Source organism: Astatotilapia calliptera, chromosome 8, assembly GCF_900246225.1.
Source record: "Astatotilapia calliptera chromosome 8, fAstCal1.2, whole genome shotgun sequence".
NCBI classification, from domain to species: Eukaryota; Metazoa; Chordata; class Actinopteri; order Cichliformes; family Cichlidae; genus Astatotilapia; species Astatotilapia calliptera.
Window position 1 is genome coordinate 8,720,381 of NC_039309.1, and position 15,292 is coordinate 8,735,672.

The 15,292-nt window shown below is 39.9% G+C and overlaps 1 protein-coding gene across 3 annotated transcripts in view; it reads left to right on the forward strand.

Annotated features, from left to right (window-relative positions):
• LOC113027849 (alpha-N-acetylgalactosaminide alpha-2,6-sialyltransferase 1-like) overlaps positions 1-596 on the forward strand; it is a 12,302-nt gene extending 11,706 nt beyond the window's left edge. For all 3 annotated transcript variants that reach the window (XM_026177674.1, XM_026177673.1, XM_026177676.1), the window contains one exon: positions 114-596. In XM_026177674.1, the coding sequence (XP_026033459.1) occupies positions 114-323 (210 nt within the window). In that variant the 3' untranslated portion in view covers positions 324-596. The remainder of the gene's footprint in view (positions 1-113) is intronic.
• The last annotated feature ends 14,696 nt before the right edge of the window (positions 597-15,292 follow it).

Genomic DNA, 15,292 nt, shown 5'->3' on the forward strand with positions numbered 1-15,292 from the left:
ATTTGTGCTGTGCATGATCCAGATTGATCCTGTATTAAGGTATTCTGCAAAATATGTTTTGAAAAGTGCTGTACTAAAATATTTTTTTTCTTTCTCTCTTTCTGTATCCTCAGGTGGATGCATATGGGTTCATGACTGATGAATACATGAAATACTCCAACTACTATTTTGAGAAGTACATTAAAAGTAATGTAATTTTCTATGCCAACCATGACTACATTTTGGAGAAGAATACATGGAAAAACTTTCACAAAAGAAAAATAATAAAGCTGTTTCAAAGAACGGAGCCAGAAACAAAGACAGAAAACCCGAAGCAACACTGAGTTCCCTCTTAATGACAGAACCCACACCACTGCTCTGTTGATATTCAAAGCTTGTTTCAGGCAGCACGTTGGTGCAGTGGTTAGCCTAAGAAAGTCCTGTGTTCAAATCCACCATATCGCCAGGGACTAAGATCCAGCCCCCCTGTGACCCTCAACTGGATAAGTGGAAGATAGATGGATGGATGGATGGATAGAATGAAGGTGATCTGATTTGTTCTAATTTGTTTGGGATGTTTTGCCAATCCTAAAGGGGTCCTCAGTCCAGTATATAACAACATCACAAGCAGAAATCTTTAAATTAAAGACATTGAAACATCTTGTCAGCCTAAAGGTTTATTCCATGGGACTTTTTGAAAAAAAGAAAAGAAAAAGAAGTGTATGTCTGTAGGTTATTTTTTATATTATGAGACAACCTGATTGCTTTTAGCTGAAGGTAAAAGGACTCCTCCAAGGTTTATAACTCTAAACTGTAACTAAATTGTCTCAAGGTTTAGATTATTTATTGTCATTATGTTACAAGAACGTAACAAAAATTTCAGTGGTGCCCTCAGTGATAAAGAAAATACAAAAAAGATCAATAAATAAGATTAAAACAGGGCAAAAAATCAAAAAGTTTAATGGAGAAGACTTTAGCACTCTTTAGAGTACATGCATACTCATATGCAAAGAAAAGTTGATGATACTGTAAACAAACACGTATGGATCAGTATTTAAGGTTTGACTCTCATCATCCACTGGAGCACAAATTGGGTGTCATCAGGACACTACAACATGGAGCGAACACCATCCCCACAGTTACAGTGGCCAGGAAAGCAGAAGAACATATCGTGATTATCCCAGCTGGACATTTGTTAAAGCTGGGAAGGCGCCTAATGAAAACTTCAGCCAATCCAGGAGAGAAAGACAACCGCTGACTGAGCGAAAACCCTTAGTGATCTCTTACGTGTCAGGAGTATTGCAGCAGTTGAGACACATTCTCTTTAAACTCTTTGGATTACAAACCTCAAAATGCACTGCGCAAAAAATTGGCCCACCCCAAGGATCGGGTTCCTCGACACAAACAGAGTAACATAGATTACGTTGTTAGGTGCCAGGAGGATTGTCATGATTTATACGTCGGGGAACCCGACCTGGCTAAGCAGATGGGACAACACGGAAAAGCTAACTCGTCAGGCCAGGACTCCGCAGTCTATTCACACCTACACGCTAGTGGACACTGTCAATGATGAGGATACACACAGGGAGCAATGCTGGTTTGAGTGGGGAGTCAAGGAGGCCATTTACGTAAAAAGGGAAAAAAGTGAAAAGGGCAAGACATCTTTTGTATTTATTGTTTCAGTCTTGTGTTGAGTTGCCCCACATTATTGTGTGTTCCCTTCTTTTTCTGAGTCTCCTACAGTTTGTTACTATTTCCATTCCCATTATATCCCAGTAAATCCTTAATTTTTGCTTTCAGTTTTTTGATAGAGTTTTCCCTTCAAAGCACTTTTTCATTTCTTATTCAGATATTCAAGTAAATTCAAATAAAATGTGCAAACAACAATAGCACTGTCGAATACTGAAAGCCTCAGCCAACGTTTTAGAAGCCTGAAATCCCCTCGATCACATTCCTTTTTGCAATTCAAATAAAAAAAGAACTGCTCCCTTCAGGATTCAAATCATCAGAACAACTTTGTATCGCATCCTTCACTATTTTACTACAAGTAAAAGGTGGTGTCTGTCAAACATGGCCAACATGTTTGTTCTGTTTGTTTTTTTCTTATTGAAAAATCGTTCGATCACCCCCTTCTTTGAGTGCATGCAACCTAACCTTTTCAAAGTAATAGCTTCAATGCTGGATTCTTAACACGTACATTTTCAGATTCTGATACTATAACAATTTGCATTTTATTTTAGTAAATATTTAGTATATTTTTGTTACTGTACAATGCAATGATAGTGTTAAGTTAATTAATTAAAAATAAAATGCTCAACTGTACTAAATAAGTACAGAATTACTTATAAGCAGGGTTAATTGTTTTTAATTGCGTCAGAAGCACAAATAATAATATTTGTTGTCAAAATTGATCAAATCATATTGATTTCTTGAATATGCTTTTTTGTATATATACAACTGCTGCAATCCCACTCTAATTAAAGGAATTCTATACCAAAAATACTGCAAACGTAACAGTTATTCACTTGACGAGTAACTCAGGCAGCTTGAAACACTAGATTTATTTTTGCATAAAAGCACAGTGTGGATAAACCGAATCTCTTTATTTTTAACTGACTGTTGCCTAAAGGCAGGTGTAGGTTTTTGGATTGGCCTAGCGAATCCTTTACTGCCATCTAGTGGTAAAGACTAATATTTCATATAAACATGTTAACAGTATCTGCAATATATTACACATATATCCAACATATCCGTATTTCTCCAAGGGTTTTAATGATGAAGACAAATCTAGCATCCTTATTTTTCTTTTATCCTACATTTTATTCACTCACTTGTTGCCTCTGGTGAAAGTTTAAAGGTTACAATGAGTAAGGAAATACTTAGAATGAATCATGAAATGTAAACAGAGATGTTGTGACACGCTTAAATGTTCTACTTAGTTCATGCTACGCTTCATAAGCAACTGAGCTGGTGAGTGCGGGCTGGAATGGGTGTGATATTATTTTGTTGTTCCAGATTGCCTGAATGGATGGTGCTTCATTAATTTTTTGAAAAGTTTGGCCTGCCACAGAATAACAGCAATAGGAGAAGTATTTCTTGATCTCCTGCATGAGGCCATGACACTGAATAATGTTGAAATGAATAATGTCAATGTTCAGTGTGACATGACACTGTATAAATTTGTTTACCTCTCATAAAGTGTGTGAATGTGTGGATGACTGAATGTAGTGTAAAGCGCTTTGGGGCCCTTAGGGACAAAGTAAAGCGCTATACAAATGCAGGCCATTTACCATTTACCATTTAAAGTAGAAAAATAGTAACATCAATACTCACACAAGAACATCCATGGCTTCAGGCTTATACGAACTAACACATTTGTGGAGAGAGTGCCAGGTGGTCACTATAATAAACAAGATTCATGACTCTTTCACTTCAGCTCTGGGAGTAAGTAAGTGCTGTGCAAGTAAACGTTTTTTGTTGGTGGTGGTGGTTTTTATTGTTGTTGTTAAGGTAATGCGAAAACTATGTCCTCTTACTGGCATCCTCAGGGGGATGTATATAGATTCATAAAAACACAATTACATAAAATACACCAACCACTGTTTTGAGAAATATATTAAAATTTATGCCCACAACTACATTTTGGAGAAGATCATATTTAAAAAAGCATTTCACCAAAGCAAAATAAAAAAGCTGCATCAAAGAAAACTAGAGACTAAAATATGTGACTGCCAAATTGTTTGTACTGGTGCAAAGTATGGAATAAAGGGTATCTGGTTTGTACCAGTTTGTTTGGGATGTGCTGTATGTCCTATTCTATGCAGAAGCAAATAGAATAGAATAAAATAGAATAAAATAGAATAGAATAACCCTTTATTGTCCCTTATTGGGGAAACTCCCGCTGCAAAGTGACAGACAAATTGAGCATGCAGATTCAAACAAAAGAACATAAAATAAAAAAATAAAAATAAACTAGTGCTGTCAGCGTTAATCTCATTAAAATGATGTTAACGGCATAACCGCATTAACACGGCAAATCTCCGTTAGCAAGTGTGGGGCTGGATGGCGCTAACGCGTTAATGAGCTAACCGCGCTAACGCGTTGACGCTGTTATTGTGAGTTTGCGACATTGAATGCAATGATAAAAACACTAAACATCCCACAAAGGTCAGCTTTATTTCATTCATAATATAGCTTTATAGATGATGTTACATGCAGATGTTGCACAATGTTTACAAATGTTAGAGACCATTTCAGTAATCGCTGATGTAGTTGAGGAATTTTACTGCCTTACTTTCAGTTAATGTATTTTGTTTTGCACTATGCATATTTTATATGCCATTAGGTCATTTATTGTGAAAATTCTCATGTAGGAACTATTGTACTGCATGTTGGTTCCACTGGTGCACCTGAGGGAGATGCACGCCATGTTGATGTGTGAGCATGGCAAGTTTCTTAAAAGTATCTGTAAAGTGCTCATTTCTGCCTCAAAGCATGGGTCAGCCAGCGAGGTATGTTTGTATGTTATATAGATCATTTTATGTCTTTACTTCACTCGTCTTACTATCTCATTGGATTTTATGTTATGTTTTAGTTCGACGGTGGCGTAGTTTGTGATCAAGGTGAAGCTGTAACAACCCCAAGATCTTACAACTAACATTAAAGCCAACTTCATGCCATCAGTAAAAGAACTCTTTATTGACTTTAAGAAGAGGTAGAAGTGATAGAGGAATTTGAGGCAACGTCGAAAACATCTACAGAAGAGTTGTAAAAAACATAAGTTCAACAAATTCTGGAAAGTAAAACTTTGGAAACAATAAAGAACAAAAATTAAAAGACAAAAAAGACCATAACATTAAGGCAAACAGCCAAATGCTATATCCATTACACCCCTAGAAATTAAAGTGTACTATAAAACGCACTGGATGACGCAGACTGGGACATGTTTCGGCACAGCTCTGATGACATCAACATGTTTACGGAAGCGGTTGTGGGATTTATCGGGAAACTAGCGGACGACACAGCAGAAAGAACTATCATCCGAACGTTTCCCAACCAGAAGCCGTGGGTGGATAAAAACATCCGCGACGCTCTGAGATCACGCACCGCTGCCTACAATGAAGGGCTTGTCTCCGGTAATATGGACCTATACAAGGCTGCGTCCTACAACGTGCGCAGCGCGGTCCGAAAGGCAAAGCGGAGCTACGGGGAAAAACTAGAGTCACAGCTACGACAGTGCGACTCTAGGAGCCTGTGGAAAGGACTGCGGACTATAACGGACTATAAACGACCAGCTTCTTCAATGATGAATGCAGATGCTTCACTGGCTGATGAGCTGAACACGTTTTATGCTCGCTTCGACGCCGCAGCAATTAAAACAACAAACGGCTGCGCCAATGGCGTGTCCAGCGGGGTGGCCTGGGGGGGCACAGGCCACCCCCCCAACCAGACTGGCCACCCCAGGTGCCACCCCAAAGGCAAAACAATACAATTCAATCAAATATCAAATGTCCGATTATGTTTTCACGGTGAAGCTCAGATATCCGAGTGTAAGTGAATGCAGCATCGGCTTCTGCGCTATGCGCATCACGTTAGCAAAGGTAGGAGAGCCAAGCACGAAAGACGGCACCGCTGGAAACAATTTTTCGGTGAAAGAAAATGAGGACAGAATAAATGTCCCGGTAAGTAATATTAAGTTTGTTGAGTTTAGTAAACTTCGGTGAAATTAGAATCCCAAGGAAAAAATAACACTTAAAGAATTATTGGAGCCCTCGAATATTTCAGACAGTATGCTACTGAGGGCAGCTAACATAAGAGTTATGAGTTATAAGATATCATCTGAGTCGTAACATTGCTGTATGGAGCTGCAGATTTGGTTGCATAGCTGGACTGGCCATTGGGCATACCGGGCATATGCCCGGTGACTTATTTTTTTTATTTTATTTTGTAAGGGCATGAACAATGAGAGATGGTGGATTGGCCAGATGCAGGTCGATGTGTAAAAATAACTCAGTTGTTTGGTGGTGGCTATGGCGGGGCTTCCACAGAGGCCAGCAGGTGGATGAGGGAAGGGGAGGCAGGAGGAGGAGAGACCCGAGGCAGCCGCCAGTCCGAGTGTCAGGTGAACTGAACTTCAGGTAAGAAGTTATGATCTGCAGTCTATCTGGGTCAGATATAAACCAAGTTTAGGTGTAGTTTATTTTTGTTGTGCTGACTTTTTACTGTCAGTTGCAATAACTCATACTGCCCGAGCTAGCATGAAGGAGTTTCTGTACAGCTGTTCAGTTGCTATGATGTTACTGATAGTGAACTTTATTTTATTCATAAGGTTAGTTAGTAGAGTTGCCAACGGCTCCTTAAAAATGGAATGGTCCCTCATTCAGAGAAAATATTATGCGTTTGGTATTGAGCTGAGAAGAGACGCAGTTTGTCCCAAACTTTAGCTAGAATGGAAAAAGACAAAGCTGGATTTATTCTGTGTGTTTACGCTGCACAGCTGCCTCTTCTTCTCTCATTCTCTCCCCCTCCCTCTTCTGTTGCTACTTCAATCATGAAACTGATCAATGATCAGCTGATCGTCTCTCTTGTTTGTTTATCGCCCACTTTGTGCCAGAAAGAGGAAACCAGCGGATGTCGCGCTAAACAACAGCAGCACGTTTAAGCTTGATCAGCTGTTGTTAGAATTTATTTAATATTAATTTCAAGTATCAGCTGATGTTTGCTGGAGCCACAGCTGTAAAGCTGCTGGTCATGATGTCGGTTTGTATATGTGGTGAGAGGGAAACATGAAGATGAAACCAGGAGATGTCCTTACTGAATCATCAGAGCTGAACAGGTGATGGAGAAACAGGTTTACCTTTTAGGTGACAGGAATGAGTTGAAGGGAAGTTATGAACTGTTTCTGAGAGAAAAATAACACCAGGATCCTTTTTTACGTAGCTGACAGCTGGTAACTGTGCAGGGGTGGGTCTAGCAAAGTTATGCCAGGGGGCCAGGTAGGGAATTAACAGGGAAAGGTGGAGCACAAAGAAATTACTTTTCTTTCTTATTCTCATTTAAAATATCTCGCTTTTATTAAATAATTATCTAAATCTTTCAACCAAAGTTTTTATCTGATGTAAAATGTATAGAAATCATACATATACCAACAAGACAGTGTACATCACTGTCACAACAGCATTTGTTTTCATTCAAAGGCTTTATGGTTTTAATACCTGGTGGGCCGGTCTGTAGTCAAAATGCCCGATTTTTTGTCCCAGTCCAGCCCTGCAGGTTAATACTGGCAGTGTCACCATGCCAGCTGACTGTATTTCATCATCAGCCAGTGTTGTTCTTGATCAATATTACCAAAGTTTACCATAAGGCAGCAGAGAAAGTATTTACTTGCTTTCAGGTTTTATTCAAATGTTAGTCTTTTCAGTTGTTTCCCCACTTTTTTCCTGTTTCAAAATCAAACACCAGTTTGTGAGAAGATTATCTTCTTTTTTTAATAAGCAGATAAAGTTTTACATTGGAACTGGCTAATTTGTCAATTGTTTGTTACAAATGTTCGTATTTTAATATTCAAAAATGTTTTTGCCCAAAACATATGTGCACTACATGTCAGTAAAAATACTATGCAAATATTGCTGTCCTTGAATGCTGAGTAAACACTGACAAAGCACTGATTGTATCTCTTGTACTTTATCAACGCAGTATCTAAAAACTTTGCACCGTAGTGGTTAAAATCTCATTCTAATAAGAGTTAAAAGCGCATTCGGTTATTAGGTTTATAGGATTATTGAATTATGGTTAATGGTTGGTAGAATTTTTTTTTAAACATTATCTGCCAATTACATCTGCCACCCTTCTCCAAATCTGTGCCCCTACCTGGCCCCCCCAACAAAAATTTTCTAGACACGCCACTGGGCTGCGCGCGCTCGGAGTGCACCAGTGAAGAAAATGCATTCGTCATCACAGAGCATGCCGTGAGGAACACCTTCAGGAGGGTGAACACCAGGAAGGCAGCAGGACCAGATGCAATCCCTGGCCAGGTCCTTAGAGCCTGCGCTGATCAACTAGCACCGGTGTTCACAGAGATCTTTAACCTCTCCCTGGCCCAAGCTGTGGTTCCCACGTGCTTCAAACAGTCCATTATTGTCCCTGTTCCAAAGAAACAACAGCCCGCTTGCCACAATGACTACCGTCCAGTAGCACTGACTTCAATTGTGATGAAGTGTTTTGAAAGACTGATGAGAGATCACATCACTTCTTCACTTCCTGCCACCATCGACTCACTTCAGTTTGCTTACCGGACTAATCGTTCCACAGACGATGCCATATCTCACCTGCTCCACACATCCCTGAGTCACCTGGACACTGGCAGAGGGAATTATGTTAGGATGCTGTTCGTGGACTACAGTTCAGCATTCAACACAATAATTCCCTCTAAGCTTTTCACCAAGTTGACGGATCTAGGACTCAGCTCATCACTGTGTCAGTGGATCCTCAACTTCCTCACAGACAGACCCCAATCAGTGAGGGTGGGAAAACAAGTCTCCCCCTCCATCTCACTCAGCACTGGAGTGCCTCAGGGCTGTGTTTTAAGCCCCCTGCTGTACTCACTGTACACTTATGACTGTGTAGCCACATCCGACACCACCTCCATTGTCAAGTTTGCTGACGACACTGCTGTTGTGGGCCTGATCTCCGACAACATCGAGACGGCCTACCTGGAGGAGATTAGGAACCTGGAGACCTGGTGCCAGGAGAATAACCTCCTCCTAAACATCAGCAAGACTAAGGAGCTGATCGTGGACTTCACTACAAAGCAGGCGAGGAATTACAAACCCCTCATCATCAGTGGCACGCCAGTGGAGAGAGTGGACAGTTTCCGATACCTGGGTGTCCACATCACTCAGGACCTGTCATGGTCCTGTCACATCAACACCCTGGTTAAGAAAGCCCGTCAGCGTCTCTTCTTCCTCAGAAGACTTAGAGACTTCCATCTGCCACTGAAGGTGCTCAAGAACTTCTACTCCTGCACCATCGAGAGCGTCCTGACGGCAAACATCTGCACCTGGTTTGGGAACAGCACCAAGCAGGACAGACGAGATCTGCAAAGGGTGGTGCGCTTGGCAGAACGCATCATTCAATCAGAGCTCCCTGACCTGCTGTCCATCTACACCAAGCGGTGCAAGTCCAAAGCTAGGAAGATTATGATGGACCTCTCCCATCCCAACAATGGACTCTTCTCACTGTTGAGGTCTGGGAAGCGCTTCCGCTCCCTTAAGGCCAAAACAGAGAGAATGAGGAGGAGCTTCTTCCCCCAGGCTATTCGGGGCCTGAACCAGGTGTAGGACTGGACTCTCCCAAACACGTCACTATAAGACTGGACTCTCACACACGTCACCACACATTTCCTATAATCCTATAATTCCTATAATTTATAATCCTTATCTTTATAATCTCTTCTTCTATTTGCACATTCTTTACTGTAAATTCCTAAGTTAGTTTGTAAATTTTTGTAGTAAATTGTAAATATTGTAAAACTTTTTTTCTGTCATTTAATGGTCGGGCATTGTACAGCTACAAGCATTTCACCCCCATGTCATACTGTGTATGGTTGTGTGTGTGTGACAAATAAAATTTGAATTTGAATTTGAATTTGCAAAACAAACCCAACCACTAAGATCCAACAAACATTAAAAGAAAATATGTGATCTTGTTTTACATACCCCTCTTTCAGAGGTGAAAGATATAATCCAACACGTTCTCACTCCCCAACTTGTCAAATGTGTGACGCATGGTCAGGCTCCCTCTGCTTCACTTATCGACGCGAGGGGGGTACCCTGCGCGTCTCACTGCCAGACTAGGGCAACAGTTTCTTCCCCCAAGACGTCAGACTCCTGAACACTAAGTGACTAGACTGACACACACATACCTTCATATGCGTCACTACCTCAAGCACTTATCTGCACAATCTCACGCATACGCGCGCACACACACACACACACACACACACACACACACACACACACACACACACACACACACACACACACACACACACACACACACACCTACCTTCATACTTTTACTTTTTGCACAATGCTCAGTCTTTTTCCACATCCCACTGCCATTGTTGCGGTTTTCTATTGGAGGAACATTGTCTCACCTCACTGTGTACTGTACCACTGCACATGGTTGAAATGACAATAAAGCCACTTGACTTGACCTCCTTATCGTATTAATCATTTCATGTCTCACCAAGGTATTTCAGGTTTTGTAGGGTGTGGACTCAAGGCAGGCCAGTTTAGCAGGTGGAGAACTGCTGTTGTAATAGATGTAATAGTATGCACTGACGTAATAGTATGTCTTACTGAAACATACAAGGCATTCCTCATGCACTGATAAAAAAACAACATTTTTTATGACTGCAGAATAGTTTTTCCTTCCTTGAGGTGACTGTTGTTGTTATTTGGCAGTATACAAAAAAATGAATGAAATGAATTTCTCTAGAATGAGATATATCATAGACTGTATATGAAGGCTGGACATCTAAAGAGTAAAGCCAATATGGAAGTAATTTAAGCCTGTATTCTTTGTACAGAAGTTGCTCAGAAGTCTATGATAAAACAACCCTTAGGTTCTCTTGCTCTCTAATTTCTACCTCTCACTAGTTTAAAGTCTTATTGAATACAAAATGAAGTTCATTTTGTAAATTATGAGAGTCACAAAGACAGATAAAGCAGGGTATGTTTAACACTACTTTATCTTTCGTTACAATGGGCCTGCCATATGACCCTGAAGTGTCCCTAGGTTTCCCCATCAAAGTCAAGTATTTTTCACAATACTTGTTCTTTGCTTCAAGAAATTAGGTATGGGTGATAAATACTAAAAGGTTGACATCCTTCGTTAACCTGGAGTCTTCTTACCCATGCTCATTTTTCCAGACCGACTACCAGAACAGAAAAAGATACTTATTACTTCTTAACAACAGAAAATTAGTAAGGTTGTCTGTAGTAGTATTTTTACATTTTCACACTACCATCAAGATAAAAGCTATAAGAATAACTTTGACATGAATGGCAGTAAATCTTCACCACTTTACTGTGAGTCAGAAGTAGTGTCTGTCAAACAAAACCAACCAAGGTTTGCTTGGGTTGTTTATTCTTACCGAACAACTTAATCATGGCTATCGATCTCCACCCCCTTCTTTGAGCCGTTCAGGATTCCTCCAGTACCTACCACAGCACAGCGCACACAGCCATCACCACCTGGTTTTGGGAGAAGCAGTGGCTGTTTTGCCTTTGGAATCAGCTTCACTGAATCCAGCACATCTGCAAACGAAAAGAAACACATGAATACACATTCTGTGATTGTTTTATGGTTGCTGTATGAGTAGAGAAGAGGTTTGTTAGTTTGCTTTAAACTAATGTTTCATATTTAAAAGATGGATGTCTTTATAACGATGTCTCAAACTGTTAGGATGCCTGGGTCGTTGACCCAGGGTTTTTGAGTTTATTATATTATTTATTATTTCTAGTCTTTGAGTTTTTGTTTGAGTTCTGTCTTATGGTTTATGTCTCTGTCTTCTCTAGTTGCTCTGTCTCCCCTGTCAGCTGTATCCTCTAGTTCGCGTCTCTGTGTATCCTTAGTTGCTATATCCCCGTGTCCAGTCAGTGTCTGTGTCTGCCCTGGTCCCACGTCTCTGTTCCCTCTGTTGCAGTGCGTGCGAGTCTGTGTCTTTGTTCAGTCTGTGTTATGTGTTTCCTGTTTTACTCTGAAGGTCTCTGTCTTACCTCAGTGTGTTCAGTTTACGCTTCCTTGTCTGGTCAGTTCTGATTTGCCCCAGCTGTGTTTCCCTCCTGTTGTCCATTCCCTGATTGCTCGCTCTATGTATTTAAGCCCTGTGTTTCAGTTTGTCATTGTCGCGATATACTGTTTATTCTGACTAAGAGATTTCTGAAAAAATAAAAACGTACAGCTCTGCTGTCACTTCCAACATAAATGAAGAGAGAAAACTAAACAGCAGTGACGTCTGTAGGGTTACTGAAGTTGGACTAGCCAGTAGTGATGTGTCGGTCACTAACGAAATGGCTCTTAGAGCCGCATCTTTGACTTGAACGACGCGAGCTGGCTCCTTATTGCAAGCTGTGGGGTTTTTGTTTTGTTTTGTTTCATTTGGTCTCTCACCCTCTCTCTCGGGGCGGTAATTACACTCGCAGTAGCACAGGAACAGAGCGGGAGGGAGAGAGAAAGAGAGCCAGGGACAACAATGTCACATTAGAAAGGTATAGTAATCATCCACAACTATTTTCAGTTACGGATGATAAAGGATTCAGAAAGTTTATTCATGCAGACCCATATGACAGAGAATGTGCATCTTCTTTTTGTTTTCATATTTTAATTTATATTTAATTGTGTTCTGGTTTGTAGTGTTTTGTGTTGTTTCACTTTAAATTTGTTTAAAAGGAAAAAGCTAAAAATTTAAATAGTTAAAAGTTGAAATGTGAATAGTTGGTTTTTGTATTATATGACTTATTTATTACATTTTATGTGGAGTGAATAAATAAAAGTACATTTACGGTGGCCTGGCTTAAAACAGGACATATTAGCTGCATTTAACCTTCAGTTACTCTTTATATAGTTAGGTAGGAGGCTGGATAATCAGATCTTCCCCACACTGTGAAAACTGTTATTCAGGTTGACCTAACAAACCCAGTTAGCAGCTGTAGCTGTGAAAGGTCTTTTAGTGTCTTGATTCAGCTCCATACCTGGCTGAGAAGGACCATGGGTCAAAGCAGACTTCAGCACCTGGCTGTGATGTCAGTTGAGAAAGAGATGCTTGAGAGACTTGACCACCAAAATGTGATAGACAGATTTGCCAACCTCAAGGTGAGGTTAAAATAAAAGAAAAAATCTGCAGGGCCATAGAAGTATCTGCAGTAAAGATCTTTTCATACATTGTATACATTGTACCATAGGCCAAGGTGTCTCAATTTTTTAATAATATTTTGTACATTTCAAGGACTCTTCTATTTTTGGAGTGTATTTTTATGTATATATATTATATTATACATACACATTAAAAGTGAATCTCTGTCCAAAAAATGCACTGAGTTTACTTTTTACTCACTGTGAGCATCATTCATTATTCTCCCGCAGGTTAGGATATGTATTTTTTTTTAAAATTCCAATCCATTCTTCTTTGGCAGTAGTAGTCTTTAGCAGCATTTAAATAACCTTTATCAGATTTGATGGTTTTGTTACAGACTTTTCAAAAAAGTGTTTTGCTTTTCTTTCACAAATTTGGGGATTAAATTTTGTTAAAATGTACAAAACAGTGATGTCATGTTTTGTGGCGAGGACCCAGGCACAGAGAGACTTGATGAATTTAAGAATCTTATTATTTAATAAAGAAATTTGCAGACTTGCACAGAGATGGTAAAATTATGATGACTGATAATGGAGATGAAGACAACAGACGATGAGGACAGGGAGGAACACGGGTTTAAATGCACCAAGGAGACAGTCAGAGGGAACTCGGGACAACTGGAGACATTTAAGGATGCAGGGACTGACAGGGATCTTGTGCTTTGAAAGAAAACTTCTCCCTACTCTATAGTTGTTACCAGCCATGTTTTATTTCCACGCTGATGTCAGATTTAACCAGACCTTGGCATTTATTGGTCATGGCGGCCCACTATGATTATTTATACAATATGCGAAAGGACATGACATACCAGAGGATATATGTACACATTGTGTTATTTAAAAAAATAAAATAAAGCGCAGCAGCCAACAAGGAAGAGAGTAATCATGTTAAAAAACTACTACCCACTACTCAGGGATTCATCTTGCATTCTTACCTCCTCTCTAGCCTATAGCTCGCCTTGCATCCACTCTCAACCTGACTCTGTCTGCAGCCAATAACAATATTAAAAGTGTATTTGGTGACACAAAAACAGGATATTTCTAAGTATAGTTTAGTAAGTTTCCACATGTCTGTTGTTGATGCTGAGAAAGGCCCACTAAAACAATGGCCACCAGGCAAAAGCAATGCTTTTGACTCGATCAGTGTTAACCCCACCCCTGAATTTGATGGGTGAGACTGACAGATAAAATTAATTCATGAACACAGCCGCAAGGCCAGGTGTACCAAAATGAATTAAATAAATGCATCATTAAATAATTGATTAAATGTAAATTCAATTAAATGTCAAATTTGTATTAATTGAATATATAATTGTATAATTAATTATATGTATAATATATAATATAAATAAAATTGGAAATAAATAAATAATGTATTAAAAGCTTTAAATGAAATGAATGGGCATTTAATTATTAATGAACCATTTAATTAATTCCAATTTTAAGTTGATCTGTTTCCTATATTTTATTGGTTTAGAGTTATTCCAGATTCCGACTGATACTGTCTGATATGACAGGTTTGTCCTCCTGTAACCAACCAGTCATATATGCTAGGTCCCAATTCAGGGGCTGCATCCTTTGGAGGCTGCATTTGAAGGCCGATTACATCACAGCCAGGCAGCAAAGGCTGTCCCAATCTGAAGCCTGCACCAAATGCGGCCGACAAATGCATCCTTCATTTCCCCAAATTTGAACAATGGGTCGGGCGTATTCTTCTAAGTGTACGAATTTAGAGGAGAGCTGCTGATAGCCGAAGACAATCCGGTGGACCATGCATTGAGAGGGTTATCGGCAGATCAGCTCGTTGCTTCAAATCAGGGCCAGACTCTGCGGGAAACGGAGTTACCCATAAGGGAGGCTAAGGTGAGAGAGGTTAGTGACAATGATCCAGAACTTTAAAAGGCTCAGGTGCTCAACACCAGCACAAAGGTAAATAGAACATTGTTGGACCGCCTGACTAAGTTTTCTGGCTGGAAAAGAGCTGTTAAATGAGCTGTTGCTTGTCTTAAATGTTGTGCTAAGCAAGTCAAAGGTCTTAATCCCAACGGAAGTACAAGTGTTGAGGAAAGACAACAAACTAAACTTTTCAGAATCAGATTGGTCCAAAGAGAAGCATTCAGCAGTGAAATCAAGAATCTACGGCAATGCAACAACATAATATCCAAAGACAAAGCAAACACGCTATGCAAATTAAGTCAATTTTTGGATAAGCAGGGTGTGCTGAGAGCAGGCGGCCACTTGACAAGATCTGATCTTCATCCACACATGAAACATCCTGCCATTCTTCCAAAAGCAAGCCACATGTCTTCTTTACTGATCCAGCATTATCATAAGAAAGTACAGCATCAGGGAAGAGGTATGACTGTAAATGAATTGCGATCTAATGGGATATGAG